The sequence below is a fragment of a genome, unplaced genomic scaffold (genome assembly GCF_019419815.1).
Source record: "Pyrus x bretschneideri cultivar Hongxiangsu unplaced genomic scaffold, Pyrus_bretschneideri_v1 Contig58, whole genome shotgun sequence".
NCBI lineage: Eukaryota > Viridiplantae > Streptophyta > Magnoliopsida > Rosales > Rosaceae > Pyrus > Pyrus x bretschneideri.
Window position 1 is genome coordinate 1,760,782 of NW_025999796.1, and position 27,919 is coordinate 1,788,700.

At 37.4% G+C, this 27,919-nt stretch overlaps 3 protein-coding genes and 1 pseudogene across 5 annotated transcripts; 1 reads left to right on the plus strand and 3 right to left on the minus strand.

Annotated features, from left to right (window-relative positions):
• Window positions 1-880: 880 nt before the first annotated feature.
• LOC103929500 lies at window positions 881-7,383 on the minus strand (annotated as a pseudogene).
• Window positions 7,045-17,267, minus strand: LOC103937978. 3 transcript variants are annotated; one of them, XM_009347961.3, is made up of 15 exons: window positions 17,076-17,267; window positions 16,643-16,843; window positions 15,814-16,470; window positions 15,477-15,683; window positions 15,065-15,376; window positions 14,179-14,309; window positions 12,750-13,904; window positions 12,355-12,496; window positions 12,101-12,260; window positions 11,696-11,859; window positions 10,991-11,076; window positions 9,889-9,988; window positions 8,818-8,879; window positions 8,022-8,181; window positions 7,045-7,568 (listed from the first exon to the last, which is right to left on the minus strand). In XM_009347961.3, the coding sequence occupies exons 1-15, from the start codon at window positions 17,250-17,252 to the stop codon at window positions 7,395-7,397; spliced, it is 3,888 nt and encodes a 1,295-aa protein (XP_009346236.2). In that variant the 5' UTR covers window positions 17,253-17,267; the 3' UTR covers window positions 7,045-7,394. The 3 variants fall into 3 exon arrangements, with proteins under 3 accessions (XP_009346236.2, XP_048427215.1, XP_048427216.1); XM_048571258.1 differs by lacking the exon at window positions 7,045-7,568 and having other exon boundaries at window positions 8,043-8,181; window positions 9,914-9,988; XM_048571259.1 differs by lacking the exons at window positions 7,045-7,568; window positions 9,889-9,988 and having other exon boundaries at window positions 8,043-8,181.
• Window positions 17,268-19,013: 1,746 nt separating this feature from the next.
• LOC103937979 (inactive protein RESTRICTED TEV MOVEMENT 2) lies at window positions 19,014-20,744 on the plus strand. The gene is made up of 2 exons (XM_009347962.3): window positions 19,014-19,312; window positions 19,660-20,744. Exons 1-2 carry the CDS (start codon window positions 19,201-19,203, stop codon window positions 20,619-20,621), a joined length of 1,074 nt encoding a protein of 357 aa, XP_009346237.2. The 5' UTR covers window positions 19,014-19,200; the 3' UTR covers window positions 20,622-20,744.
• Window positions 20,745-24,156: 3,412 nt separating this feature from the next.
• On the minus strand, window positions 24,157-27,763 carry LOC103937986 (double-stranded RNA-binding protein 1-like). The gene is made up of 5 exons (XM_048571280.1): window positions 27,523-27,763; window positions 25,551-25,645; window positions 25,237-25,456; window positions 24,607-24,783; window positions 24,157-24,464 (listed from the first exon to the last, which is right to left on the minus strand). The coding sequence occupies exons 1-5, from the start codon at window positions 27,761-27,763 to the stop codon at window positions 24,157-24,159; spliced, it is 1,041 nt and encodes a 346-aa protein (XP_048427237.1).
• Window positions 27,764-27,919: the final 156 nt, after the last annotated feature.

The following is a 27,919-nucleotide window of genomic DNA, read 5'->3' on the forward strand; positions in this document are numbered from 1 at the left end:
TTATCTGTGCCCACCTAGCAGGATTGGGCCGGTGCTTAGTCAGGTTAAGGCAGCCAGTCGGGCACCTAGGCAAATCTAGGCGTCCTTTCTTATTTTATAAACGGCTAGGGATCGATCATAGCAGTGACCAGTCACCTAGCGCCTAGGAATTCCTATTTTAGGAGGTGAAACGGAGCATGATTGGAGTTGATTCATTTGAAATCCTCCCTAAATTCGAATTAGGAGCTCATTTAGAGAGACTAAATGCTCTTACGTTTTATTATTAGGCTTTTTAGTCAAAATAGTCCCTTAGATTGACATAACTCCTCATGTTGGTCCTTAGGATTTGAAATCTATAGAAGTGATCCCTGAGTTTTGTCCACTATCAATCGTTTTGGTCATTCCGTGAAAATCTATGTTAAGTAAGGACCAAAATAACAAAAATGCCCACAATTTAATAGGAAAAATAGGGCAATTTGATTTGACAAAGTTTGAGAGTATTTTTGTCATTTTACCTTCTTAAACACAAATTTTTCACGAAAAGTCCAAAATGATAAATAATGGAAAAACCTTAAGGACCACTTCTATCGATTATAAATCTCAGATACCAAAGTGAGGATTTATGTCAGTCTCAATGACCATTTTAACTAAAAAGTCTTATTATTGTTATTATTCACATAAGCGTTGCACCTTACCCGGTTTCGTCCCCAACCTTGTACACCATCTTACGGTATAGGAGTTTGATTTAGCAGTATTGGGGCAGAGCGTTTGGACAATAATGACCCCATTTCTGCATAGAAATTTCCTCAAGTATACATATAAACAGAAAACACCCAATTTCCGGGAACACCAACCATTTGTCTCAGTATAAGTTGCAAACACAAAAGGTATAACAAGATAGTTCATGTTTAGTTGTCTTACATATTAAGGCTTATTCAACAGTAACGTTCACAAACTGGACAATGAACCTCAACACAAGTAACATGAGATGGAATTGTATCTGTCGCCAGTTCTCTTTTCTTTTTAGTTTCGCACTATAAACAAATCCAAAATATGGTGAAAAACGTATGTACTTGAACCATATTCGTATCCTTACTGAGATCAAGTGATGGCGATTGACTCACATTTTAGGTTCTTTGGCTGTGATGGACAAATTAACCAGCATGATCATGCCTTCCAGCCATAACGTACGTTTATTCTCCGCCTACAATCCATTCCAAGTACCTCTCCACAGCTTCCAGCCCACACAGCTCCTTCACAATAGGCATGGTAGCGGGAATATCCAACTGGAATATTGATGCCGATCCATCTAGGCCACCCCACTCAAGAAGCTGTTTTCTTGATTCTTTAAGAGCACTTCCACCGGGGGTGGGATAGGCCGGCACACAACCAAAAAAATGGCCCGGCACCTAGGGAAGTCTCTCCAGCCCACAGGATTGCCTGGCACCCAGCCCAAGCTAGTCTCCAAGCCAGCCCAAAATTGACGGACCTTGGGACCGGCCCATATGACGCTGTGGTGATGTCAGCGATGGATGGAGCGACGGAGGGAGAAGGCAAATGGCCTGAAAATGATGGCCCGAGTTCGACGGAAAATCTGAAAAAAAATGCACTGATAGCAAGTTTGCATCAACACAAAGGTTTCCAACACGATTTATATGTTAGAAACCATAAGAATAGGATTGAGAACTTACCCAGGTGAAATGCAAGAGATTTCACCGAGATTGGACCTTGAACTCGTAGGAGTTGTCTGTTTTCCTTTGTTGGAATCACATGTAGGGAATTAAGCCCTCAAATTAACCACAAAAATTGCAACACAACAAGATTTAAAGCTCAAGAACACGATACAGTGATAGAAACATCACCTGGGTTAGAGATTGAGAGCTCAAGCTCTCGGCTTCAATGGTGGGATCTCGCACCATGCACCGATGCCGCATGCAAGGCCATGGTTGGGTTCTTGAGCTCCAGGGATTACAAAAATAATATTTTGTGTTTGATTTGTTGAAGGTTTTGAAGAGGAATGAGAAGAAGAGCTCACGGGAGTGAGCTGCAAAAGAGAGAGAGAGGGAGAGAACCGGTTGGGGATTATAGGAAGAGTACAGTGTTAGTGGAAAGATGACTTTATCTTCTTCTTTTTTATAATACAATTATTATTTTATAATAAATAATAATAATATTTTAATAAAATTGACTAGGCTATTTTTTTTTAGGGATGGAGATGCTCTTGGCCTATTACTGTTCATTGGAGTCTATCACTGTTCACTGAGTGGATAAATGCGTTAGGTGCTGGCGCAAAGTCTTTAATGATAGAATAGCTCTAATGGCAGCCCTTGTAGCACAGTGAACAGAAACCGCAAGAAGTAACGGTGGCTCACCAGAAGCTGCACACAAGATTTTCAATGTGTTTTTTTTCAAAATTTGGCTACTTTTATGCACACAAAATACTTTTCAGGCATCGGTTGTAATTGATACAAGTAGAATTGTGCAAGGCACGACATGGCATACCTTTTGAAGAGAGCACGCGTTTTTTGTGATGCCCACTGTTCAATACTTCTACGTTGAACTGTTTGGGTATGGTGTCCATAGTAGGAATCTTATATGTCCATGTACCTTCTGAAATCACCAACCCATCAGAGTTTTCCGAGTATTCTTCAAGCATGAAAAACCCAATACCTTGAACAAAAGCACCTTCAATCTGCAAGAAACATGTAATGTCAAACGTAAGTTAACTAAACCATATTGACGACGCGCCAGTGAACTGGTGTTATGGATCTTAACAGATTGTAGAAAAGTTGAATACTACAATCTTATTCCAAAGACGACTAGATGACGAAAATGCTACAATGCTTCGAATAGAGAAATCCTAAAGACACTAAATAACGAAAGTATCCTAAAAATGTGTAAAATAAACCAAATTATTAACTTCTCTTACAATGGAATTTGAAAAATTCTCCAAGGCAGAACCTACCGAATAGCAATACAAAAATAAAATGTAGGTAGAGCTTAATTCAAAGAAAATGTATGCGGAAATTATAAAAATCTGAGTAGCAAGTTCAATCATGCTAACCTGTCCTAAATCCACAGCAGGGTTGAGACTCTGACCACAATCGTAGATAATATCCGATTGCAGAATTCTGGTTTGTTCAGTCAGAACGTTTACCTCCATCTGTGATACAAACTGGTAGCAATCACCCTAATAGTGTGACTGTGACATTGCACTATGATTTGCTCTGCATTATGTAAACCTGCATCTATGCCCTTTGGTTGCCGAAAATTCAACAGGCGTAAAAGAACTACAATATAAAAGAATGAAAATGGAGTAAGACGGTCAACACAAACTTGCCTCACTCACAGCAGCGCCATAGTTAAGGTATCTCTTGGAAGCAAAATCAGGGACGTAATAAGAACTTGCTGATAAGTTCACATCTTGCAAGGATGCCTGCATTTTGACAGAAGAAAGATAAACTGCAACGAGTACATACAAATTTCGGAACAAAGAAGTTTGCTAGTTTTGTGGCCTTGAAAAGCTATAAGCTGCCACTAGGAAGCAAGGCAAGCCTGAAACTTTGAGAAATCATTAAATACATAAGTCTAGAGAAGTTTTCAAAATCACCCATTTACTCCACCTGCAAGAGTTTCCTACAGATGAATTCTAGGGCATGGTGTTGCTAGTAGCAACTTGCTACTTAAGTGTGCTGATTCATTTTTATTCCTCTGGGGTTTGAGTTTCTTGGGCAGTTCAAGATTCAGTGTGACCTATTGGAGCGCCATGGCATGGATGTGAAACAAATCAATAGATTAATTGTTTCAAAAGAAAAAAGTGATGCATCACTAATTTCTTGGCGATCGCTATTTGTACTCCTCACACTCCTCCGGGGGGCTGCAAATAACATGATATTATGGTAGTGTTATTTGCAGTCCAACAAAGGAGCACACGAGTGAAAATAAGCCCTCCTCTCAATCCAAATAGAATACCTGCTGAATAAGAGTCTCCCAGTTACTAGAGCCCATTTGCTCCTTCAATCTCCCTCTGAGAGTAGCTAACCTCTCAACCAAAATATTACATCAAAGTCTAACTGTCTCAAAGCTTGCCTCAGATGTAGTGCTCCCGACAGTAATTCCCGCTTGAATTAAGCTCAATGTATCTGATTGCACCACCCGTACTTTATCCAAAAGATCTCCACTACCATCACATTGAATCGAACCAAGAGCAAAAGCTGTCACCTGTTTTACCTTCTTCCAGAGCCCCTGACCCAGTTCAATTCCTCCAACTTCAACAACAACAGACCCATCACTTAAAATGCTTACTTTTCCCGGAGTTGGCCTCAATGACACTTCACACAAAATCAGTACTCGAGAAATTCCTCTTTTCTTCCATTTATTACACCTATTAAATTCTTTTACCATCTCAGTCCTTGGGTTAAAGCTTGAAGACATGGCCAACTTGTTCCATATCAATGGTAAAGTAAACTCCAGAGGTTCACCAGCGCTGTGCTCGTAAAACAAATCAAGGCTGTGAGATGTGTGAAGATTAACACTTCTCACATAATCTACTTCTATAGAAAGGGTGGACGCTACATGTTCAATTACAGCTTCAGCGATAAATGACCCCTGCACCTCCCCAGGGGCTCGCATAGTAGACCTACTCGGAGTGTTTGTTTTGCACACCATGATATCGAAAGCCAGAGCACCCCAGTCATACTTCTGAAGTGCCCACAGAATAGTTCTTGGCAATACTGGACTAAAGCCTATGGAAATCCCTGCATTTATCAATATCTCAAGTTCTAAAGCTGTAATCTTCCCATCAGACTTGAATCCCACACTGTAAGTTATCTTCATGGGATGCCTTCCTCCAGCCACTATCATATCAGTCTTGCGATTGAGATACATCCGTACCGGTCAATGTAATTCGTGTGCTGCAAGAGCACATGCAGTTGCGACCTAAAACATCAGAATTGCAGCGGCTTTATCTTCTATTGAACATTGGGAATCAAGTACTCCAAAAACCATAAACATAGCAAGTGATACATATTCTAAAGTTTATTGGTTTACCACCATTCCCAGAACTGACACTAATAGCACATAGAACTATTGGTTTACAACTATTCCCAGAACTGACACAAGTAGCATTTGTGCTAACTATTGCTTTATATTCTAAAACTTCGCGTCATGTGTACACCTCTCTGCATTGCTAGAAAGCCAAGACATTCTATTCAACAAACATTTTTTTTAACAGAAACGAATGTTATTGATCATTTTAAAATCATATTGAGTTCAACATTCGCAATGAGGTTGTAGTTACAGCCTACAGGATCCTAAGATCTCCCATTTGACAGAAACAAATGACAAAGTTCACTGGTGCGCTGCTAAAAAATCATATGGGTCAGTATCAATATCATTTTATGCATGAACTATATATAAGGGCTTGGTTGGAGTTCTTTGGTTAAAGTACCTCCTATACTCGTTCCCAACTTATTTCTAAATTTCTGTGGTGCATGGTGAGACTAAACTAGTATGTTTCTCTCAATCTGCATTTGTGTAAACTACGAATGCAGGATCGGAGTTGTATGTGCTTAATCTACACTTAAATGGACAATCGGAGTTGCATTCATTGTCTAACAAGTGCTTAATCTACACTTAAACGGAAAATCTCGTCCACGATTAGATTGAAATATATAGATTTCTGTGGGTTTTATACTCACAGGCACTGATTGTGTGCCCTTTCCACCAAAGCCCCCTCCGACCCTTCTTCAAATTACTCGAATATTATTTTCAGGAATACCAAGACATTTTGCAATTGTAGAGTGTGCATACTCAGGCCCTTGACTTGAAGTGTAAACCACCATGCAGTTTTCTTCATCTGGTAAAGCAAGGGCTGTTTGTGTCTCCATGTAGAAATAGTGTGAACCAAGTTTGATCTGAAAGCAAGGCATTCATGGATTTGTAAGTTAGTGGGCGATTCTACTTGAAACCAGGGAACAGAGTTGAATATCTGAAATCCAAATTACAAGAACACAGAAAAGTAGAAAAAGGGCAGAACATTAGTGTGGGAAGGAGACCGGGAAACAAAGAAAGAATGTCATTGATTTTTTAACAAGTCCGGAAATGTACAGATGTCACCATTACGGTTATATAGAGGCAAACTCTTTACTTTTACTTCCTTACTATCTCCCTTTTTCCAAAAAGGAGTTGAACCCCAAATCCTCCATATCAACATGAGCTGCGAAACTCTTGCAGGCATCAGCCATGGGTCGATACCCAGTACATCGACAGTGGTTACCTGCAATAGACTTTTCAGCTTCGGAAACAGAAAGCTTGGAGAACCCAGGAGGGGGATCAGGTCTATTCGTCATTTCAGCATTGACAAGAGCTCCAAAGAGTGAAACACACATGCCGGGAGTACAAAAGCCGCATTGAGAAGCATGGAAACCAGCAATCCTTTGGTGAATTGGGTGGAACCCGTCTCTGATATTTCCAAGGCCTTCGGATGTTGTAATTGAACATCCATTTATACTGCAAAGCAGAGTGAGACATGAACTTGCGGTAAAATCTCACTTCTTCGACCGTCGTATTAAACAATGTGATGAAGAATATTGAATCGTATTAAACAATGTGATCAAGAATATTGAATTAGAGAATCATCATGTTGCATCATAGTTGTACTGCATAGGTTCTCCAACCAGTTTTACTTAATTTGGGTAGCTATAACATATTACTAGGTGTCACTCATAATTTGTGAAAGCTCTGAAAATTAGCAATCACAATCTTGCCACTGCCTTACTAATTGGAACTTAATGCATCGTACATCAAATAAGGATGATTTGAATAAATATAAATGAGATGGATAAGCAACTAAATAGTTTAATTAAGCATAATCAAGAATTAATTAATTAATCAATCAATCATAAGAAAGGTTCGTATTTGCCTTTTAAGTTAGTTTCGGATTTCGGGACCTAAACTAGTTCTAGTCCTCAAGGCATATTTAGTTTAGTTGTATGACAACTAAATTAAAACGAGCAATTAACCAAACTAGAAAGGTGAGGCCGGCCATGCTTGGGGGAGTGACTTATGTATAAAAGTAACTTCATAGCATTTCCTTGGGTATGTAGAATGTAATACACAACGGCTATCATCATGTCTCTATATGCAGCTCTTCGTATCACTAACGTCCCACAAGAAGTAGTAACTATCCTTCACTCTCCAAAAACCAATAAGTAGATTTTGTTAACGTTCGCCAGATAACACTCAACATATAGGAATCTGCTACCTCAAGGCCTCAGGATTTCTGAAATATTTGACACAAATCAGTAGGAGACATCATCTACCGTGAATCCTTGAGAAATTACACTCTTCAATCATTGTAACCAATGGGGCTGCTTCGCGTAGTGTCGGCATGTCCAAATTCATGTCACGGAGCTTTAGATTGCGAAAGCATAAAAGGCCATTTCATTACCAACGTCTGAGTAATACTTGTTGTAGTTGAGGTATTCCCAAAAATGAGAAAGTCCAAACTCCCCATGTTTAGGTGACTTTAGGTAACAGAGGTGCAGTTCTTTCATGTTCTTGTCAAAAGTTTGTTTTATAGCAACCACCTGCAAAACAGATACACATGCATGTCATCAACAGGTTCGTTCGTGTTTTGAACATGATATTTCAGATCACCGATTTTCATTTTAATATTCAACTGCACAAATCCTCTATAATGTCTCATCACAGATGTGCATGAATATCTACTTAAGCACCCGAAGCAGCAGAGAGTTGTTTAGGATGCCATGACACATGAATGCATGTACGAAAACAAACCCCATTTCCTTGATGACTTGGGTGTTCCTGAAAACATAGTATGCTTTGCGTTTTAAGCACCCGAAGATCCCTATACCAAGCTAGCAACATTTTTCTTGCACTTTCGCCTAATGATCATAGTTGTTGTCACCTACTATATAAATGGCATTGCTAGTTCAACTAAAATGATATTGTTTATAATTTTATGTCACCTTAAATTTCATGTCCACGGTTATTTTCAACTTTACAAATGTGATCATCACCTGGGATATATTCATTCCAGAAAGCCTAGCCGTTCTATTCCCTTCACCTGTTCCAACATCCCACATTCCCCCAGTCAGACAAGACCTGAAGTCAAGAGCACACTGCAGAATGCTTTCAATGATACGAGCTATAGGTCGTGTTTCATCAGATAGGAAACATCTGCAAAGGTAAGATTCATGGTTAATTGACAATCAAAGGAAACATTATCGAGAAATATTGAAATGTCAAACCATTCCACAAGGAGGGCAGAATTCCTTTTGTTCAAAATTCAAATTGATTATCCCTAAACACCCTTTTGCTGGGGACAAGAAACAGTTTTCCACCTTATGAAATGATCTCTTTTACCATGCCATTAAAATTTTAGAATTTGTACACTATAGTACGGTGACATACTGCTTGTAACAGACGCAATTAATGTGGGCCTACCTCTTGATAAAAACAATTTTTTTTCCACCCTTCTAATCTCCCTAACCATTTTTCCACAATCAGATCCCAGTCCCACAAATTCAAACCTGGATTTCCACCAGGTGGAAGAACCCAAAATTTCATAGGCCAACTTCACAGTTGACAACCCAATTTAGCAGCTAAACCCTTCAGTTTAGTTTCTTGTGCATTGATTCAGAAATCTTTCAGCAGACACCAAGACACACTTGGTGCAATCTTTTTTTTTCACTTACTGACTAAAAGTGAATCAAATGTTTTATTGACACAATCACAAAGCATGGAAATTTAGAAATACAAGGGCATACATCTAACAATGGTAAGAATAATTTACGCAATGACCAATGAACTTACATGTCAAGCGAATCTGTTAAATATGCCATATGTGCAGACTGAAGATCCATCATATCTTTGACCTACAGTAACCAGATGTCAATTTTTAAGATTGTCGTCATAAAATATTCTAGAAGAAAAGGCATACCAGAAGCAATTGAATTATATGGCATAAAGAGGCATGATATGAATCGTAGATGTCTACATGTGGCATTTTATTTTTCAAGATATACCCACTCAAATTAAATAACCTTACAATTTACTCAACAATAAATAGTTCAATCTAACATAGAGCAATCTAATCAATCTTGTACCCAAATTTGAATTTTGATTTTTCTTTCCCTATTTTTTTTCCTAGTAGAATTCAATTTTTGTTTTAGGTGCTAACCGTGCCATTATTGACATTCCAAAAATCTCATTATGCACTCCTCATAAGTGTATTTTTCTTTCTAAATATAGAAAGTTTGGGGTGCACAATGAATTGTTTTTGAGTTCCAATAACACCCTGTATCAAACAAATTTCCATTACAAACAAATACCGAGGATCTCCAGAGTTTCACATCAACAATTGAGACGCTCAAAACAATCTATGCATTTGAAGATTTATGGTTTTTTTTTTATCTTCCCTAGCATGGGACCTAGCAGCAAAGAAGGAACATATTCCAAAGGCATTGGAAATCATAAAATGTGCAGTTTTTAATTGCCTTTAGGACGGGGGAAACAAAAGTAGGAGACTTTGTTATCCATCACACAGGGCAGGCTTTAGATGATTTTCATCAAACCACTTGGGGAACTGGAATCAATAATTTTATTTTTAAATCAAAATTAGTTTAGCAAAGATTTTTATGGTCCTTTCATGCGTCATGAATTCAAATAACATAGATATCTCTCATCACCATCAAATGTAATGTGCACTAGCATTACATGGACATCTTATAGAATATAAACATGGAGAGAGAAAATGAAACTTCAACCGCAAAGTTGATGTACAAAGATTTATGACCTATATATTAACCTTCCCCAAAAATGAAAGTCAATTTTCAAAGGTAAATTGCATGAAAACTTTTAAGAACAAAATAGGAAGCTTCAAACCTCATGCTTAAGTGAGAATAGAAACCTGCACCATGATACATGTGATAGCTGTGACTCCACATACTGCTGTAATGTAGATACAAAATGATTGACCTGGTGCCTAGGCATAGGTCAGAGAGACAATTAATATACATTCAATTTGAATTCTTAAAGCTATTTCTTGATCAAATTTAAAATTCCTCTGAGGAAGTTAGATTGTTTGAGAAGATGGTCACCCATTTCCCCCTTCTTTAGTTTTTACCCTAGGTTAAAGTTAACCCTGGTAGAAGTCAGACTACCTAACATATAGACAATAAGAATATTCTTAAAAAGTTTACAGTCGTTATTACCAGACTCTACCCAACATCTCACAGAAATCCTACAATCAAATTTCTTCAATCTTGCTACAGGTAAAAGAAATCAATTGAAACACATCTCCAAACATTTGAGGAATAGGGCAGTGCAAAAGGATCTCTGTCCTACACATCTCATTAAACACATCTTTCAATTAGTCAGAATTGAACCCTTCACCTGTCACACCTCTTGCATATTCCTTTCTCTTGTTTCCTCCTGTTATTCCCCCTCTTATGGAGGCCAGTAGTCCTACAAATATAGAATGAGAGCAGCACTTTCCATCCTATAAGACCCCTAAACTTGGTGAACTCAAGATTCAATCCCAGGACTCCCCTACGATGACAACACAGATTACTAACTGAACCATTCCGCAGGGATGAAAATGTTGGCCAATAGCTCTGACATTTTTGGCCGAAGTATCCTTTTTTTTAAAGTGTCAACACCAATACTTGGGCAGGGGGTTATTCCTCCTCAATGTGGCGAACAATTCATGCTTATGAAGATATTCATCCCAAATAGAAGGGAGGAACAAGATGCAAATTCAAATGAAATAAACTCTCTAAGCATGTTTTACACTCTCTATATAAGTCAATTCTAAATCAACGTAAGCCTTACTAGAGTACCCACGTACTAACCCGACCAATTAATCTAAATCGATTCCTTCTCTGAGATCAATTACTCCTTTGAACAGAAAAGAAAACCCAAAAAACATCACTAAAACGAGAAATAAACTTTCTCATAATATGACAATCACAACTGCTCCACGTACCTCATCTTCACTAATGCATTAAAATGGCCAGCTCCCGTTTCGTATTGTTCAGAGTGATTATTCTGACTAATTGAATGTACCAAATCCTGCAGATACCAAGAAATAGGATCACTTGAACTACCATGCATTTCCATGACCAAATGTAAGTCCACATAACTTATGCACCAAAAAATATTACCATGAATTACCACGCAGTTTAAGAAGAAGAAACGGAAAAGTTAATAAAATCAAGAACATCAAAACAAGCATTATGCAGTCATGAACTGTGAAAAAAGGTGTAGTGTAAACGAAACTCATGTATCAATTCAGAACTTAATTATTTACAACTGTCAGAGAACACTTATGTCTCAGAAATTCATGTTTAAAAAATGAGAAGGTAAATCAGCCCCAAAAAATTCCCCATCACAAACCAATAGTAGTTAGTTCTGCTTCCAGTTTACTATGTTTTACTTTTTCAATGCTTAAGATTCAGAAGAATGATCAGCTGGTAAAGTACAACAACCAAAACTCAACAGGAGGCACAGATCACACGGAAATGAAGGAAAAAAAAAATGCTATGTTACCAACATCTGTAAGTATAGACAAATATTAACCATCCCCCTTCTGAAATTTGGAGCTTCATAGCTCTGGCTAAAAAAGGGAGATTTAAGAGTGGGGGAGGATGAACATCTACAATAAGCTTTTAGCCAGCCAAAGAATCCCTACCTTTAATGGGCGCCATACATCAGTCAATGAGAATAAAGCAAGCTTCACTTGCATCAGAAAACTGAAAATTTCAGCATATATATTCAATGCACCAGGACTCAAAACAATACTTATGGGCCAATCCACTCGATAACCCAAACCAAGAAAGTTGAAGGAATGGACACCTGCATCATTGATGAGATACAGTATTAGAGGGTTGTGGGGGTAAAGAGAGAGAGAGAGATAACAGAAGAATTGACTAGTGAAAAGTTAGAAATATATGTTTCAAGTTCCAAGCTTAATCTAATCTGAAAGGAAGGACAAGAGGGGAGGCACCATATGCCTTTTTCTGGTGGACAATAAATTAATTTGAACAATAATCAAGTAATGTTCCAATAGCTGATGAAACATGTGGGAGTAATGTACCACTAGCCGATGCAGAAAGAGTCATTGTATCATGTCCTTTCATGTACACAAATAACCTGTCCTTATGAAGGTCACGTTCACATGATGACCTCTGAACTGATGACTCAAGGAAACCTTGAATTTCTGAAAGTCTATGATCTGCCTCTGTAACGCACCATTTCTATAATTTCCAGGAAAAAAATTTGAAAAAGAGTCAGGATGGTACCATGATAACTCAGATACTAGTATTGTGTAATGACAGTAGTGATTATTACATGATGCCAAAGGGACATAATAAACAAATCAGCCCAGTCCGCTAGTTCCATAAAGTGGTAGCGCCGCAGAGCCAGTAAATGTTCTTGCAAATCAAACCCTTCTTCAAGCAACTTAATAGTTAGCTTGCTGACATACTTATATCTAGCATATTTAAGGATAACATCTCTCTTCCAACAGAAGTACTTTGAGTAGGACAAAAAACAAATAAGGGACATACAAGACTCGCAAACTTTGGATAGCTAGAAACAATCAAACGCACAAACTGATGGTTGTAAAACTTTCTATGCAGTCCAGAATGTGCTCAACCAAAGCATTTACAAGAAAGAAGAAAATAAGAGGTCTACTCAGGACCTGATAAACTTTCCTTCTATGTACTGCACAGAAAAAAGGATACTGAAGCATGATTTCCTGAAGAAGGCATTTGTCAATAATAAAATCAAGTGGTATCTCAAAATTCTCTGGCTTGCATTGTCTGTGATCTTCAACTCTATTAACGACAGTGTCACTAAATCTACCAAGCAAACTCTCCCAACAACTACCACCAGATACATTTGTTAAATTTGCGTCTGCTTGGTTGCGGTCCTTTGTGTCAGAAATTGGAAGAAAATCAGACGCTTCGGTTTTATCAATCAAGACATTATGTCCACCATAACCTTGTTTGCCAAGGTGATCCCTCCTGACACTGCTTGCTGAGGCACTGGAGTCTGAGAGCCCTGCAGGCGGCTTTTCCAGATACACCTTAACAGGGTCTTTTATGAAAGAAAGGTCAAAGTAAGGCAAATAGACCCCAAAGTCTGTTCTGTGTCTCTGTCCTGGCTTGGTTATCAGATGAATTAAGTTAGTTTTTGTCAACATTGGGTTCATGCTGAGAAAATTGTTATGGGAGTTAACCTTCCAACGTTGTAACGTCAATAAATCTGAAGAAGTATATGTAGCGTTTCGAGATTGATTCTTGCCAGAGGCTTCTTCAATTAAAGCATGAGTCTCAATTCCTTTTTTAAATGTACCTTCCTTTAAGGTCCCTATGATTCTCTCATTCACCTTTGAGGCAGAACCCATTGGATGTGACCTTAGACCATCGCTGTACTCTTTATCAATGACAGAATAATTGTCAAATGAACTACTTTCTGGCCAATCCTTAGCAGATATACAATTAACCAACTGAGCGCTAGACATACAAGACCAGTTTGACTCCATTGGTTTGACGGGCACAGATATCTGGCTTGTAAACATTCCTTCATTATGAGAATGTACAGGGGAATCTCTTTCTTCACAAAATATATTCGGGTCAGTTATGATATGGCATGAATCTTCACATACATGAGGATTGTGCAAATTATCAACAGGACTACTCATTGAAAAGCTTAAAGCAGATAGATAATTTTGTTCCCACTCATTGATATTATTGGGAAGCTCAATATTCTGCTCCGACACATCTTGCTCTTCAGAATAACTGGAGGTTGAACACTCAGATGACTCGTATGTATCCACCAGATCAGATAGACCATCCCTTGCACTTAATTCATCAAAATCCAAATCAAGAACTGCCCTGAGAATTAGAGAAGTCCAACCATTTATGAAGCTACAATAACATTTGGAAAGAAAGTGGCAAAAAGAAAGAACTAGAAACACGAAAAAGGAGCACATGTATTCACCAGCCTCTCCCAATCCTAACATGGTAAGAAAACCACACATGCAAAAGTGCAACAGTCATCCAAAAAGCATAGACATGCACGCATTCCCATGCACAAAATAAAAATACATAGACATTCCACAAACAGAAAAGGCGATAGGGGAGAGAGAGAGAGAGAGAGAGAGATTACACATGTGACTCCCTTTCATCATCTGTTGGAGAAGCAATAAAACTATGAACTTTGTCATCCAATGTGAACAGAACTGGGATGGTGGAACTCCTTCCATTATTATCCAAGAGAACTCTGCCTTGTGGAACTACCTGCGTAAAGAAAATGAATCAAGTTATAAGAAAACCAGATAACAACACTGCAGAGAAATTGTATTAAAGAAGGCAGACATGAAACCCACGTTTCCTCTCATACAAGACCCTTAATCCTTCTACAGAGTAGAGAAGTAGATAAGAGAGAGGCACCTATAAATTATAATCCATGGCATAATTTACTTTCCAAATATGGGCTGCCTGGACGTAATCATGGCATGTCAAAAGACCTATCAATATCAGAACAGTTTTATGGCAAAGGACCTAGCGATATCAACTTAAACTTGCACTACGTGCTAAAACCCAATTTGCTCATCATAAGCAGAGTTTCAATGTCACACCATCAGAGATCGCTTCCAACCAGCAATATATACCATTTTAGAAAATACCAGAGGAACAACGTCTTGTAGTTACATCTGGAAAGTGTTGATTCAACCTACGACTATAAGAAAATGACATGACATGTTTTACGTGAAAAATTCAAGGGTAAGAAACTATCAAGAGTACTTGCAAATCATACAGACAGTTATAATTTTTATAAGCCTAGGAATGCAAAGACATCCTACATAAACAATTAAACATTGACCGGAAACTGAATAAAATGCTAATTGCATTGCATGCTGCACACTGAAAAAACAAAGACAAAAATATTTAAAAAAAAAAAACCAATTAGAGTTATAATGCTATTCTATTTCTAATTTCAAAGGAGAAACATGGTTTCTATCTAAAGAAACTAAATTATCACAGTCAATGACCTGTTGAAATCTGAATTCAAATTTCGCTGAAAGATTCTTTAGTTTTTCTTGCATCTTTTTGTAGTAAGTGTCCCTTGAAAGTATCATGGCCTCTATATTTTCTTTGCTGAAAGTCAATGGAGATGAATAACATGGACTATTGCCCGAAAACCCACTCCAGCAGGGAAGAAACCCCTCGTAAGTATGGTCTTTGGTGGCAACAAAAGTACACAATTCAAGCAATTTCACTAGAACTTGCAGTTGCTGACCAGCTCGAACTAGTGGAATCAAGAAGTCCTTCAAAAAATAAGGAACAGCAACACCATCTTGCTCCTGAGGTGCAAACACCAACTGTGAGAACTTGTGTGAAGAAGAGAATGATGAATTCATTGAAAACATAATCTAACTCCAATAGCAAAAGTAATAGCATTACCCTAATAGTTGCCAATGGGAAGTCAATCGGGTTTCCGGCTTTACCGCATTGATTTGGAGACATACTGTCAACATATTCTACCACAAACTCCTTGTAAGGGTCACTGATCTCAGCTTTGAAAATCCATGATCTAATAAACCCACAATATGGTTCAAATGTACGAAGGAAGATAAATTTGAGTAGAGGACGATGAGCAGGATCAGAAACCTAATAAAATAAATATATATGTCAATTAAGTGTCCACTAGCAAAACCAGAAGTTAAAATTTTAAACTGAATAAATAAGAGCATAGCATACTAAACAAGGTTTCACAGTCGGGAAAGAAAAGTAAGCTAACCTGTAATTGGGTATACAGATATGTGAGCAAATGCCCTCCTCTGTAGAACTTAGAAAATTCAAAATTTGCTTTTGTAACTAATTCTTCCAAAGAAGATACTGAGAAACAACTAGAGAACTGATACACGTTACATAAGTTTGTAAGGGATTCAATCTGAGTCCTCAATTCTTTCGTGTGCAAATACAACTCCAGCATAGTTAGATCAGAATACACTACACTGTTCATACATCCCACTACAGAAGACGAAAGCGAAGAGCGCCTCAAACCCACTGATGCATACAAGGTATCCAGTGCACACATGTACCCTTCCACAACCTTTCCCACGGCAACGGCAAAAGCATGATTAACAAGACTAAAAGGAGGGCATTGCTTCACTTGAGCCTCACCAGCAAGATGATCTTGACTTTCCACATTCAAATTCGTAAAGAAATCCACAAATTTTCGGAGGAGAAAGACTAGCAAACCTGAGCAGCCAATGGGTTGGAGAATGCTTCCCAGAGCATGGGTGCTTGAAGACCTATTCCACAGGCTTGGAATCTGATGGAAGCTCCGATCAGCCGGGTCGGAGCGAAATGCAGCAGAAATCTTCTGGATACTAACAAGGGCTGATTCGACTCCTTGAAGTGCATTCATCGCCAACCTCACCAAACTTGCCTCCTGTACCCAAATGATTCAAATTCTTCAATTTTTTTTTATTACTTTTAAAGGACATCTACAAAATACAGAAGTTCAATTTTCCCTCAAATCAAACAAGATTCTGACTGAAAATCCGGAAACTTTGGAAAACTAAGATTGAAGAAACCCTAAGTTGAGAGAAGGTGGGACTTACGGAGACGGCGGAGGCATGGTAGAGGGACTGAGAGGAAGAGGAGTTGGGATTTAGAAGGTGGGAATTGCCGCTTTCGGAAGGGATCGATTCCCAATTAGTTGGAGGAAGCCATGGATGTTCCAGCCTTAGATTCTCAAACAACGAGGATGCGAAATTGGTGTCCACTGCCATACTATCGCAAACTAAATTTGCAAAACAAACCTGGATATAAATAATTATGTTATTAGTTCAAATTTTGAATTTAAAATTTAAAATTTGATAACTGATATGGCATTTTGATATATTTTTATGTTTTGCTCTTCACTCAATATGTCAAATTAGATTATTATTTTATTATATTTTTTTTTATATATAATTTCTGTCTTATATTTTAAATTTTACATATAAATAATTCATAATAAAAGTATGAGTCATAGGCTTCAACCGCACTTACAATTCGAAGGAAAAAAGGCCGATGCATCCGAAATCTCCTTCGAAACTGAGTTGGAGAGTACACTCGATGTTCAGCAAAATAATCATTATAGAGTCTTTGGTGCCCATAGAGTCGTCTTCTATTGATATATGCATGACCTCTTATGGAACCACGACGTTTTCTCATTCCTGTCTCCATGTTCTCTTGTTCATTTTGTAAGGCAACCAATTCCAGCCTTTCCAGTTCTTCATCACACTCATAATTAACAATACTACAAAAATGCTCCTCTGCTGAATCAGAAGATGAGTCTGAAAAAATTTGGGGCGTGTTCACAAAATTTAGTAGCGCTTGAGGTTAAACTGTAGAGGGAGATTAAAGAGCTGAAGAACAAGAATGCTAAGCTGGAAGAACAGCACCAGTTTGATCAATTGGAAATGCTTAGAGTTGCGGATGAGCGAAATGTTGCAAACGAGAGATACGAAAAGTTGTTGCTGGAGATGAAGAGGGGAGTTGGAGGAGATGATAACGATGTCGTTATGGAGTTGATGAGGAAGTGCAGAGGTTGAGAAAAAGAAGACTTTCAAGGATAGAGGAGAAAAAAAAAAATTAATAGAAGATATTTAATAATTACTAAAACAAATTTGAAGCTGCTGTCAAATTTGACAGCAAGCTCCTTTGCTGCCATTTCATGTTATGTCACATAAGATTTGGTATTTCGGTTGGAAACAATTAGTGGTTGTCTTTTTTTACTGTTATAGCTTATGTGGACAATTTGGCATCTCCTTAGGAGATGCTCTCACGTGTTTATTTTTTATTAATGACATATCATTTGGTTTGCAATTTGGTGCCTTTAACATTATCCTTACAATTATTATAAAAGCATCTCTTGGAGATGTCAAAATCATAAGTGGAATGTCATCGTGTATATTTGACATCAAAAGTCACTCCAACTAAAGTGTTACTTGCTGACTGGATTTGAAAAGTTTTTGATTTTGAGTCAAATTTGATATCAATGTCAAATTTATTTTTAATTCATTTTAATGGTGGGTTCTTTTTCCGCTAACATTTCAATCAATAAAATTTTTTTAAAAAAAACTATTTAAATAATAAAAATAATATTTAACATTTCGGTTGAAGAAGTACAAAATTTGACATAAGACTTCAGATTGTCACATCAACCATCAACTGTAATTTGACAATTCTTTTGGAAATGTCTAATACAAACAATATATTTATCACATTAACTGTAGCAAATAGATCAACAGTTCTAACTTCTAAATGTGTTTTTGTCCATTTGTTTTTATACAGTTTGATAACTAAAGCATCTCATGCTTTAATGATTTTTTATAAAAATAATCTTTAAAGATTGCTTTAGTGCATGAAATTTTGTAAATCGATTACGTAGTGAACGGTGGAGGACCTCCTCCTCATTTATTATTGAAAAGTCAAGTCAATTTCATTCTCTATGAAGTGGTGGGGGTTTAAGGCTAAGGGCCAGTTTTTGATCTTGCTTGTAGTGTTACGTGTTGGCGGTCACATTGTACTTAAAAGAGAGAAAATTTGTGTGCACTTTTAAAAATTAATGAAGGTATTAGAGGGAAGAGAAAATATTAACTTCTCCCGTTTTTATGAAAGCAGCTTTTGAAAAAAAAAACCTACGAACTAGTGTCAAAAGTTATTGTACAGAGTTGATTGTTTTTAAACCAAGTACGAAATTTGAATGAGACGAGATATTTTGTAACAAGCAGCAAGCTACAACAGAATCCTTGTCTGTGTCCAAGGAAGGAAGGATGCTCGTCTCAAGAGACAAGGAAGGAACCTTCACTTTTGCCATGCATCAAGTCAAGTTTGTCCCCAATTCTATCTTGCCCCAACCAATTAAACCAAGCATATACTTGAACTTGTGAAACAAAGAACCCTAACAACAACAACAACAACAGCAACAAAAAAGGAATAACTTAAATCCAACCGATTAAACCATTCATATATGCCAATATCTTCATCATGTGTATAGCTATAAAATCCAACCAACCATTCCTTATATTTTGCACATCACTACATTCAAATACAAATCTATCTTCTATCTGCTATCTCATACAAGTTAATTAACAAGAGAGGCAGAGTCTAGTCTGATTTACATTCATCGATGGAGGGAAAGCCGTCTTCTGCAAACATTAATCGTGTTTATGAAGACATTGAACCATCAGCTGAATGGGAAAGAGAGGCAGCTTGTGACACTCTCCTCATTTATCTGCACGGTTTGTTGCTTGCTTGCTAATCCCTTTTCATCATTAATCTCTAGTATCTTTTATCGTTTCTTTGTCAATATCTCCATAAATCTCTCTACCTAATTAATATAAGTAAAATTCATTCTGTTTATTCAATTAATTGGTTTTTAGTAAAAGACTTGTGTGTTTTAGCCTGTCCCGATGTGGGAACTAGTATAGTACAACACCCTAATGGAGCGTGTTGGAGAATGTAAATTAACAATTATCGAAATTAACCATGTGATGTGAACTTTTCTTTATTTGTTTTTCACATGGTCTTTAAAAATGATGAATGGAGGAGTGTTGTTTGAGGATGCTTTGATTGATTTATTGTGCAGGATTTAGAAAGGAGAATCTGAGGATTCAAGTAACGTCGTCTCGCAACATAAGGGTGTTTGGTGAACGCGCACTTGGTCATGACAACAAGTGGCAGCGTTTCCGAAGGGAATTCCCCATTCCCTCCAACTGCGACACCAACGACATCACTGCTAGATTTGAGAACGGCATTCTCTACGTCAAGCTTCCCAAGGCAATTGCTCCCGCAGTAGTTGAATCGAGGGACAAACCACAAAAGCCACCCACCACCACAGAAGCTCCTAGGCCACCCACCACGGAAGCTCCAAAGCCACCCAAAGAAGCTCCCAAGCCACCAGCCGTGGAAGCTCCAAAGCCACACAAGGAAGCTCCCAAGCCACCAGCCGTGGAAGCTTCAAAGCCACCCAAAGAAGCTCCCAAGCCACCCACCACAGCAACACCTAAGCCTCAAGAGTCCGCACCCACCACAGAAGCGCCTAAGCCTCAAAAGCCCATAAGCACAAGTGATCTGCCACAGCCTCAACAGAGGACTAATGCTAATCAAGAACAGAACAAGAAAAGCGATGGTGGATCACATTACGTGCCTGAGGTGCCTCCGCGGGCAGTGGAGAAAGAGAAGGAACCAATTCATCATCCAAGTAAGGCGAAGAAGAGTACTGATAGCCATGCGTTAGCTGATGCTAGTAATGCTGCTGCTAAAAAACTTGAAGATAATCGGGCGAAAAAGGTTGAGGAGGATTCGACAAAGGAGGAGTATAAAAGAGCAATATTCGGGCATGAGAACACCGCCGGGGGTGTTGATAGGTGTTATAGAGCACAAGGTTATAACTACAAGCAGGTGCTTCAAGGCTTGATCATGGAGCTGAAGCAGCAGCCAAGGAAATTGGTAAACTTGGGTCTGGCATTTTTATTTATTCTGGTACTTGGGTTTTATGTCAAACACACAATCACTTTCGTTCGGGAATTCAAACGCGAAGAACTGTAAATCTGTAACGGCGTCTTGTGTATAGAAGCCGTTCTAACGGTTGAATAAAATGCATATACCAAGTGCATGAATTGAATAAAATGGCTTAACAATTTGGAGGGCTATATATGCCCAATTTGTTTACTTACAATCCCTTGTAATTGAAATTTAAATTAACAGTTAAAACATGTTATATATTCTATATTTCATTTCACGATTGAACAAATACGATCGATGTGTTTATGTACTCCTATCATAAAAGCATTCATTCCTTGCAGAAACGAGTACCGGAAATTAACTGGTATAAATATGAACTTCATCCTAACAAAGCTTTCTCTTTTCAGGAAGATGATGCGAGAATTACTTGACACTCAAATTAAACCCTCGTTTGACAATTGTAGTAGAATGGATAAGTGAGGGATCGTTCTAGACCGGGGATTAGGAGGGCTTGCTAAAACCTTCTAAATTGACTTAAAAACGTAAAAACAATATAAAACACTAAACTAGACTCAAAGAATGTGAAACTAAACGTTAAAACACTAAGACAAACCAAAAGAATCAAAATGCTTTAAAAACACAAACTAAATTGATTTCTAACTATATTGAACATTAAAGCAAAAGGGGGATTGAGGTTTGACGAAAATTGAAATAACGAAACAAGTTAATAATTAGACAGAATGTAATTGATGAAATAAGATGGTTGGTGAATTAGCTAGAGGTTCTTTCTCCACACATGATATTTATGCATATGAATCAATTTCCAGTTATTCCTTCATTGAATTATGAACGACAATGCCCCAAATTAACCGTGACATCACTAGTTAACCCTCAGATTTTCCTTATATTATTGGATTGGATGGCATCATTCGACAACCCAAAACATTCTCAAAAGTTCCCTACATGTCATCATAATAGAGATACAATCGAAGATCATTAAGAATAATGAAAACCATAAGCATTGACAAAGCATTTGCAACTATGACATCATGTTACTCATGCTAAGAATTAAACTTAACGCGATCGTGACAAGCGACCTTCACTACTTTCAAGTATAAGTTAGTAACGATTATGTGAAACCTTCTTAAACTTTAGCCACATACTTATGCATGCTAATTAAGGGTCGACCCTCAATCAACAAACACAAATAAGTTAATCAACAAATAGTTAAGCCAATTGCATTCACGAATCAAGAGTTCATAACCGGAATTCATCAATTCATATTACATAAATAATCATGGTATTGAAATCACCCCTAGCCAAAAAGGGTTTAGTTCCTCATAACTTTGAAATCAAAGAAACACCTAAACATTCCAACAACTCAAACTTGAATTGTATGAACGTTTAGGCACTCTTCTCTTCCATTCCTCATATTACAAAACAAAGAGAATTGAATTTAAACATTGAAATCAAAGAAACGCGTAAACATTCCAACAACTCAAACGTGAATTGTATGAACGTTTAGGCCCTCTTATCTTCCTCTTTATTGTGGCACAAGGACTAAGGGATATTGTTGGTGTGTTGAATGGATTGGGGGATTATGGAAATGGATGAGGATAGATGGAAGATAGAAAGAAAACCCACGGCTAGGAGAGGGAATGGAAGTGTTTGTGGTGTGGTGTTGTGTATGAAATGAGATGATTTTTGAATGAATAAATGCAAGGGTATTTATAGGAGGAGTGGAGATGTATATGACTATTTGTTTAAGGTGTTTGTGGCTGCAATGATGAAGAATAGCATGTGGAAATAAAAGGGAAAATGTGGTGAAATGATGAAGTAGGAAGGTGGAAATGCATGTGAGATGTTGGAAAGGAAATGGGAATATGAGTAGGCCATGGCATGGGAGTTGTTTTGTTGGTGTAAATGTGCCATGGTTGCAATGATGAAGAATAAAGGGTGCATGTGGGGTGGAATTGAATGAATGCAAAGTGAATGAATAATGAAATGAGTTAAAGAGGGAGAATGTGGTGAAATGATGAAGTAGGAAGGTGGAAATGCATGTGACTTGTTTGTGGAATAAAGAATGAATGGTGGAATGATGAAGAGTTGCATAAAGAATGCATGTAGGGTTAGCTAGGTTGACTTTGTTTGGGTGCATGTGTGTTAATGGTGGTTTTGCATGTGAATTGATGGATTGTTTTTTATGGAATGGATGGTTCTTTGCATGGCTTTTGAAGTGATTGTGGGATTTGGAATTGAAAGGAAATGCATGGCCTTGGGGTTGGTTTAAGAGAGAATGGGCTAGGCCCTTTGTTTTATGTCCAAAATGAATACAAGGCCTTCAAATTCGTCCAACACTTTGGCTCCAATCATATGCTATCCATTCCAAACCCAATTTTGCTCCAAAATGCTCCAAAATGCATCTTTTTGCTTCCTTAGCCATATGAACCTAAAAACACACGAAAATGGCTTAAACTACTAAAACAACTATGAATTAACAACATAGATGCACGAAAACAAGCTAAGTAAGTCGCCTAAATATGCTCCTATCAGAAGACTTGATCATTGCCTTGTTACCAGATACAGTATTACTGAAGCTTCTAATTGTTGGAGAACAATTCAGAAATAAACAAAAATAACAGAAATAAACAGAACTTGAAATTCTAATATTTTATTTACCAAATATACTTGATGTGCAGAATGAAATTATACAATAAATACATAAACTAATATAAAAATATCAATGATACTAACTTGATCACAGAAGGTAGAGGCTAGCGTAAAAGCTATGTCCTTCGAATTGTATTTTCGTCCCACTCTTGTGCTTGTGGTTCTACAACGTCTGCTCGACCAGGATACAACTACCAAATTCTACAACCCGCACTGGATTATAGAACTCTAGCGAATTGCTTTGTGTGTTTACTCTCTGGAAGTTTTTGTACGGAAGATAAGGAGGAAGAAAAAGATGATTCTCACTTGGATACTGTGATTGCAAATATATAGGCTGTTTAACACCCTTTCAAATACATGTTCAGTGTATTTGAAAGCACACAGCTCTTTCTAATAACTGTATCTTTTAATCAAAAAGTACAACTCTTTCTAATAGTTGTGTCTTTTAATCAAAACGTTTTTTAATTAATAAATTAATTAAAAAACTTAATCCGAAAATTAAAATTAATGAATCTGATTAATTTTAAATTCCAAGGCCCTTGTCTTGATTAATTAATATTAATTATATTCAGGCTATATTATATTCAAACCTAATCCACACAACCATAAGGCCCAAGCCTTCAATCCATTTCCAAATGGTCCAAGTTCTAATTACTAAAAAAAGGAATAAGTCTATATAAAGGCTTGTGAAAAAATACTATTGACCAATGTGGGACAAGAGGGTCTCAAACTCCAACACTAATTAGTGAGCAAAAGGAATGCAATTTATTATAACTCATATGGTTATCAGACTAATGCAAACGGGGATGAGCAAGAGAAAAGGCTACTTGCCATCAGTTTTGAGAATTAAACATAAAATTTATTCTAGTATCCGTGTAGAATTAAACATAAAACTAAGTCTGTCGTGTAGAAGACCATTTCTGGTAAAAGTTGGAACCATCTCCACAGCTCAATTGCTTTCTTCATTTGGGAACTCCAGGATGAAAGGAACCCACTTGTCATCACTAACGGGCAGCACCGTTATGCGATTAGGGAGTGAAATATCTGGAAATTGGTTGTAAACTCTAACCCTGTGGCACAGCAAGTAACTCTTCAGTCCACCACCTTTCCATCCATTAGTATCTGAAATTGAAACATCAGTAGGAGGTTTCAGTTTTTTAAATGTTTGAGAGGGACCGCTTTCTTCAGTTGAAGGGAATATCGATTCAGAACATGAGGAAGACTGTCCGATTTTGTTCATGTTATCCATTAGCACTTCTGCATGAGATGATGAATTTTCTGATGAGACTGACTCTTGAACTTTGATAGCAATGCGTTCATAGAAAAATGGTAAAACAATTTGAAATCCAACTGCACAAAAACTGGTAGAAAGATGCAAGGTATTAGATGAAGATGTCACCTTTAGTTTCATTAACACGGTCCTCATACTTGATAGCTGGAGATAAAACCGATTGATGTTCATGTATGAGATTCTCGAGTGACTCAACAGCAGTGGTCAAGTCTGAGCTTTGAGTGGTTTTGATGGCACGTTCTAATACATGTGGGGAACTCAGCTTAGTACTCCGACTCAATCCACCTAACAGAAATTAACCTAGCTTCTCAATGTACAACATCATTGACTTTCTGTCATATGAAAATAAGCAAAAGCACTGAAGCAAACACGACTCCAAAGTTGGATACAAGGATTTAAATTCTACGTAACATTGTGAAGCGAAATGTTATAAACGTAACACATTGTTTCCCTAAATCCAGATGATTAAATTCAAACACTGTCAAGTCAACTAAGTCCTAGTAACGAGTCAAAAACCATCTGGCGTCTATCACGGTGAATAATTTGAGATCATTAAACCCTGCCTTGCCAGGTAAGTATGAAAGAAAAAAATTTCATATGCAGCAGAAGAATATATACGATTTTTCTGTTTGTAGTGCATGCTCATGCTAAATGAAAACCATAAGAACCTTTCTTCCGCCACAAAAATGAAACAACCGAAAGCTATCATCAGAAAAAGGAAGAAGTAATTTAACTTACGCTGTTTTAACGAAATATAGGCAACCTTTGCAGCACTCAGCTCCGCCTGTTTCTTGGATTTCCCTGCATTCCCGCAGAACCGCTCACCTTTTACCTCCACAGTGGAAGAGAATGTTGGCATATGAGATGCACCGGATATCAGAGTCTTATATGTCGGCATGCAAAAGCCTTCTTCCCGACCTAACTCCTGCAAAAGATTCTTGTAATGTCCCATCTCATCCTGTACAAGGAAAGTAAGAAAACTTATATTATTCATGTCTGCAACCACTGGAAATTGAGAGAACAAATGACAGGAACTAGTTTCGAGAACTTGCATTAATTCGGGAGCTGTCTTCTGACAGTGACATCGAAACAGTGTTTGCAGCTGCGCGCTCTGCCTCCTTCAAGGTGTTGTACACCTCTGGATCAGCTGTGAATTGGAAATGTATATGAAATGTTAGTTCCATTTATAGATTAACTTTGCGAATTTGGAATGTGCTTGATTGTCTACTGTTATGTATTCAAACTAATAATAAAGAGATCACTTTTCATCGTTTTGTAGATGATTTACAGGTTTACAGTGCATGTATTCGGCAGAGCAGTATTGCAAAAATGGTCTCTTGGTCACCAGGCTACCAAGAAACTGGGACTTGTTATTAGTCCTTGATGAGTCAATTTCATATTATATATTTCACCCTATTCTTAGTATGTTGTGGGTAATTATTTTGGTAGAATTTTGATACTTTGTTTTATACTTTCAATATAGGACATTCGACTTCCTCTGGAGCAAAACATGATCAAATGGATGAATTTTGGAGTGATTCAAATTGGAGGGCGTTCGTGTGTCTCTTGGTGTGTTCGTATCAAAATTTGGGATTTTTCTATCAAGCAGTTATTTTCTGACGATGGAATAAAAAAGTAGTGTGCAGTGCTGAAAAATGACATTTTTGGGCTTAAATTGCGTTTTTGGAGCCCAAGATAACCTCTAAATCTGATGGGTTCGTAACCTTCTAGAGAAGTGTTCAGAATATTCCAAAGCTTAAATCTAACTATACTGGACCGATTTTGGAGCAGTTTAGGGGTCCAAAACGTGGCTATGCAGATTTTAGGCGAATTTTACCATTTAATTTAGAGTTATGTTTCCTATTTTATTTTAGTATTTAGTTTCCTAGTTTGATTGGAAGACTTTTTATTAGGAGGATTTAATTTTTACTAGGTTAAAAAGACCTTGGCCGGCCCTAGTTAGAGAATACTTCTTCTCTGTGCGTTGTTTGAGAGAGAGGAAATTGGTCAAGTGTAAAGGTTTTTAGACTTTTTCATTCAAGGTATTTTCGATCTTTTATTATTTCAATAAAGAACTATATGATTTTTATCATGAATATGCGTAACTAATTCTCTTTTTGCTAGGGTGAGGCCACAAGCCTTAACAAGAATATGTAGTTTCTCTTCAATTTGCTTATGCTTATATGCATGCAAGTTTTCAAATTATCAATCACCGGTTTATACTATCTAATTGTCTGATAATTTGCTACCATTAGGATGTTTAGAAAAGTAATTTGATACAATTTTAGTCAGAGATCAGTCCTTGCAATTGATGAAGGCTTCTTGTGATTAATATGTGCAAGTTCACTTAGGATGAATGTCATGCCTTAAGGGTTGTATGGTTTTTCAAAAGGTTTCACAAAGCTTAATGAGTCATGCATGTTTAGATTTGATTTGAATACCATAGATGGACTGCATGTTTGATATACGCTCTATATTAGGGGTCCAAGTAGGCATATATTAGGAAAACATAACCTTCGAAATATGCATGTAGGTCATAAGTAATTAGGAGAATTATATAGGATTGTTAAGGTGATGGCGGATCCCTAGTGTTTTCCTAATTTGATTTCTACAAAACTGTTTCCTTTTTCCTCATCTTTAATATTGCAGATTTGTTTACTTTTATTAATTAAAATCGTTTTTATTAAAGTAGGTCATAAAATCAATCATCTCAAATTTCAATTTTACAATAACTAATTTAAATTTGGTTTGCTTTGAACTATTTAATAATTCTTGTGGAGAACGACCTTGCGAGAACCATTTATACTACGATATCCTTGTCATTCTTGCAAGTATTATAGGAGTTTTTAACCCTTTTGCGTGTGTGGTAAAATTCCTATCAATGCTAATTTGGTTGTTCTTTACATAATTTTACTGGAAATATGTTTGTACATACTATGCAACACAAAATTATACATTTTGGAGACTAATTAATTTATAGATTAAACACAACGCAAGTTAAATCACAATTTGACATATACATACCAGTGCCAGAAGAAAGGTTAGAAGAAGGTGGAGAGGTGAAGTGAAAGAAAGCGAGCATGGCAGCTTGGTTTTGGGCTTGTTTGGACGATTTGCAAGAAACCGGGGAATCGAAGGAGAAGCCATTGACCGAAACAGAGGCCCTGAAGCAAGGGTTGTGATCCGGTCCGTCTTTCATGGCCGTGTATGTTGGCAACCCCCATTGCTTCCTATGGCAGACCTCCTGCAGCTTACTCTTGTACATTCTGATCTCAGCTCAACTCTCAAGTCCAAGTGGAAGAGCTGAAAATATATAAGTACCACTGTTGGGTTGAGTTGAGTAGTTAGGAGCTAACTTATCATTATCTCTTCATGTGAAAAGCATGAGTGCATTTGTAACCAAGAAATCATGAAGAAATTG

What these genes read in the sequence shown, in the direction of transcription:
- LOC103937986 (XM_048571280.1), bottom strand. Translation starts at nt 27,763, where the DNA reads ATGTACAAGAGTAAGCTGCAGGAGGTCTGCCATAGGAAGCAATGGGGG. An exon ending in TAACCTTTCTTCTGGCACTG is followed by an intron (nt 25,646 to 27,522) that starts GTATGTATATGT and finishes TCCAATTCACAG; the next exon opens with CTGATCCAGAGGTGTACAAC. An exon ending in CCGTGTTAATGAAACTAAAG is followed by an intron (nt 24,465 to 24,606) that starts GTGACATCTTCA and finishes CATCTCATGCAG; the next exon opens with AAGTGCTAATGGATAACATG.
- LOC103937979 (XM_009347962.3), top strand. Translation starts at nt 19,201, where the DNA reads ATGGAGGGAAAGCCGTCTTCTGCAAACATTAATCGTGTTTATGAAGAC. An exon ending in TCTCCTCATTTATCTGCACG is followed by an intron (nt 19,313 to 19,659) that starts GTTTGTTGCTTG and finishes TTTATTGTGCAG; the next exon opens with GATTTAGAAAGGAGAATCTG.
- LOC103937978 (XM_009347961.3), bottom strand. Translation starts at nt 17,252, where the DNA reads ATGGAGACAGGAATGAGAAAACGTCGTGGTTCCATAAGAGGTCATGCA. An exon ending in TTATGTCCCTTTGGCATCAT is followed by an intron (nt 12,261 to 12,354) that starts GTAATAATCACT and finishes TGGAAATTATAG; the next exon opens with AAATGGTGCGTTACAGAGGC. An exon ending in CTGGAATGAATATATCCCAG is followed by an intron (nt 7,569 to 8,021) that starts GTGATGATCACA and finishes TCTGTTTTGCAG; the next exon opens with GTGGTTGCTATAAAACAAAC.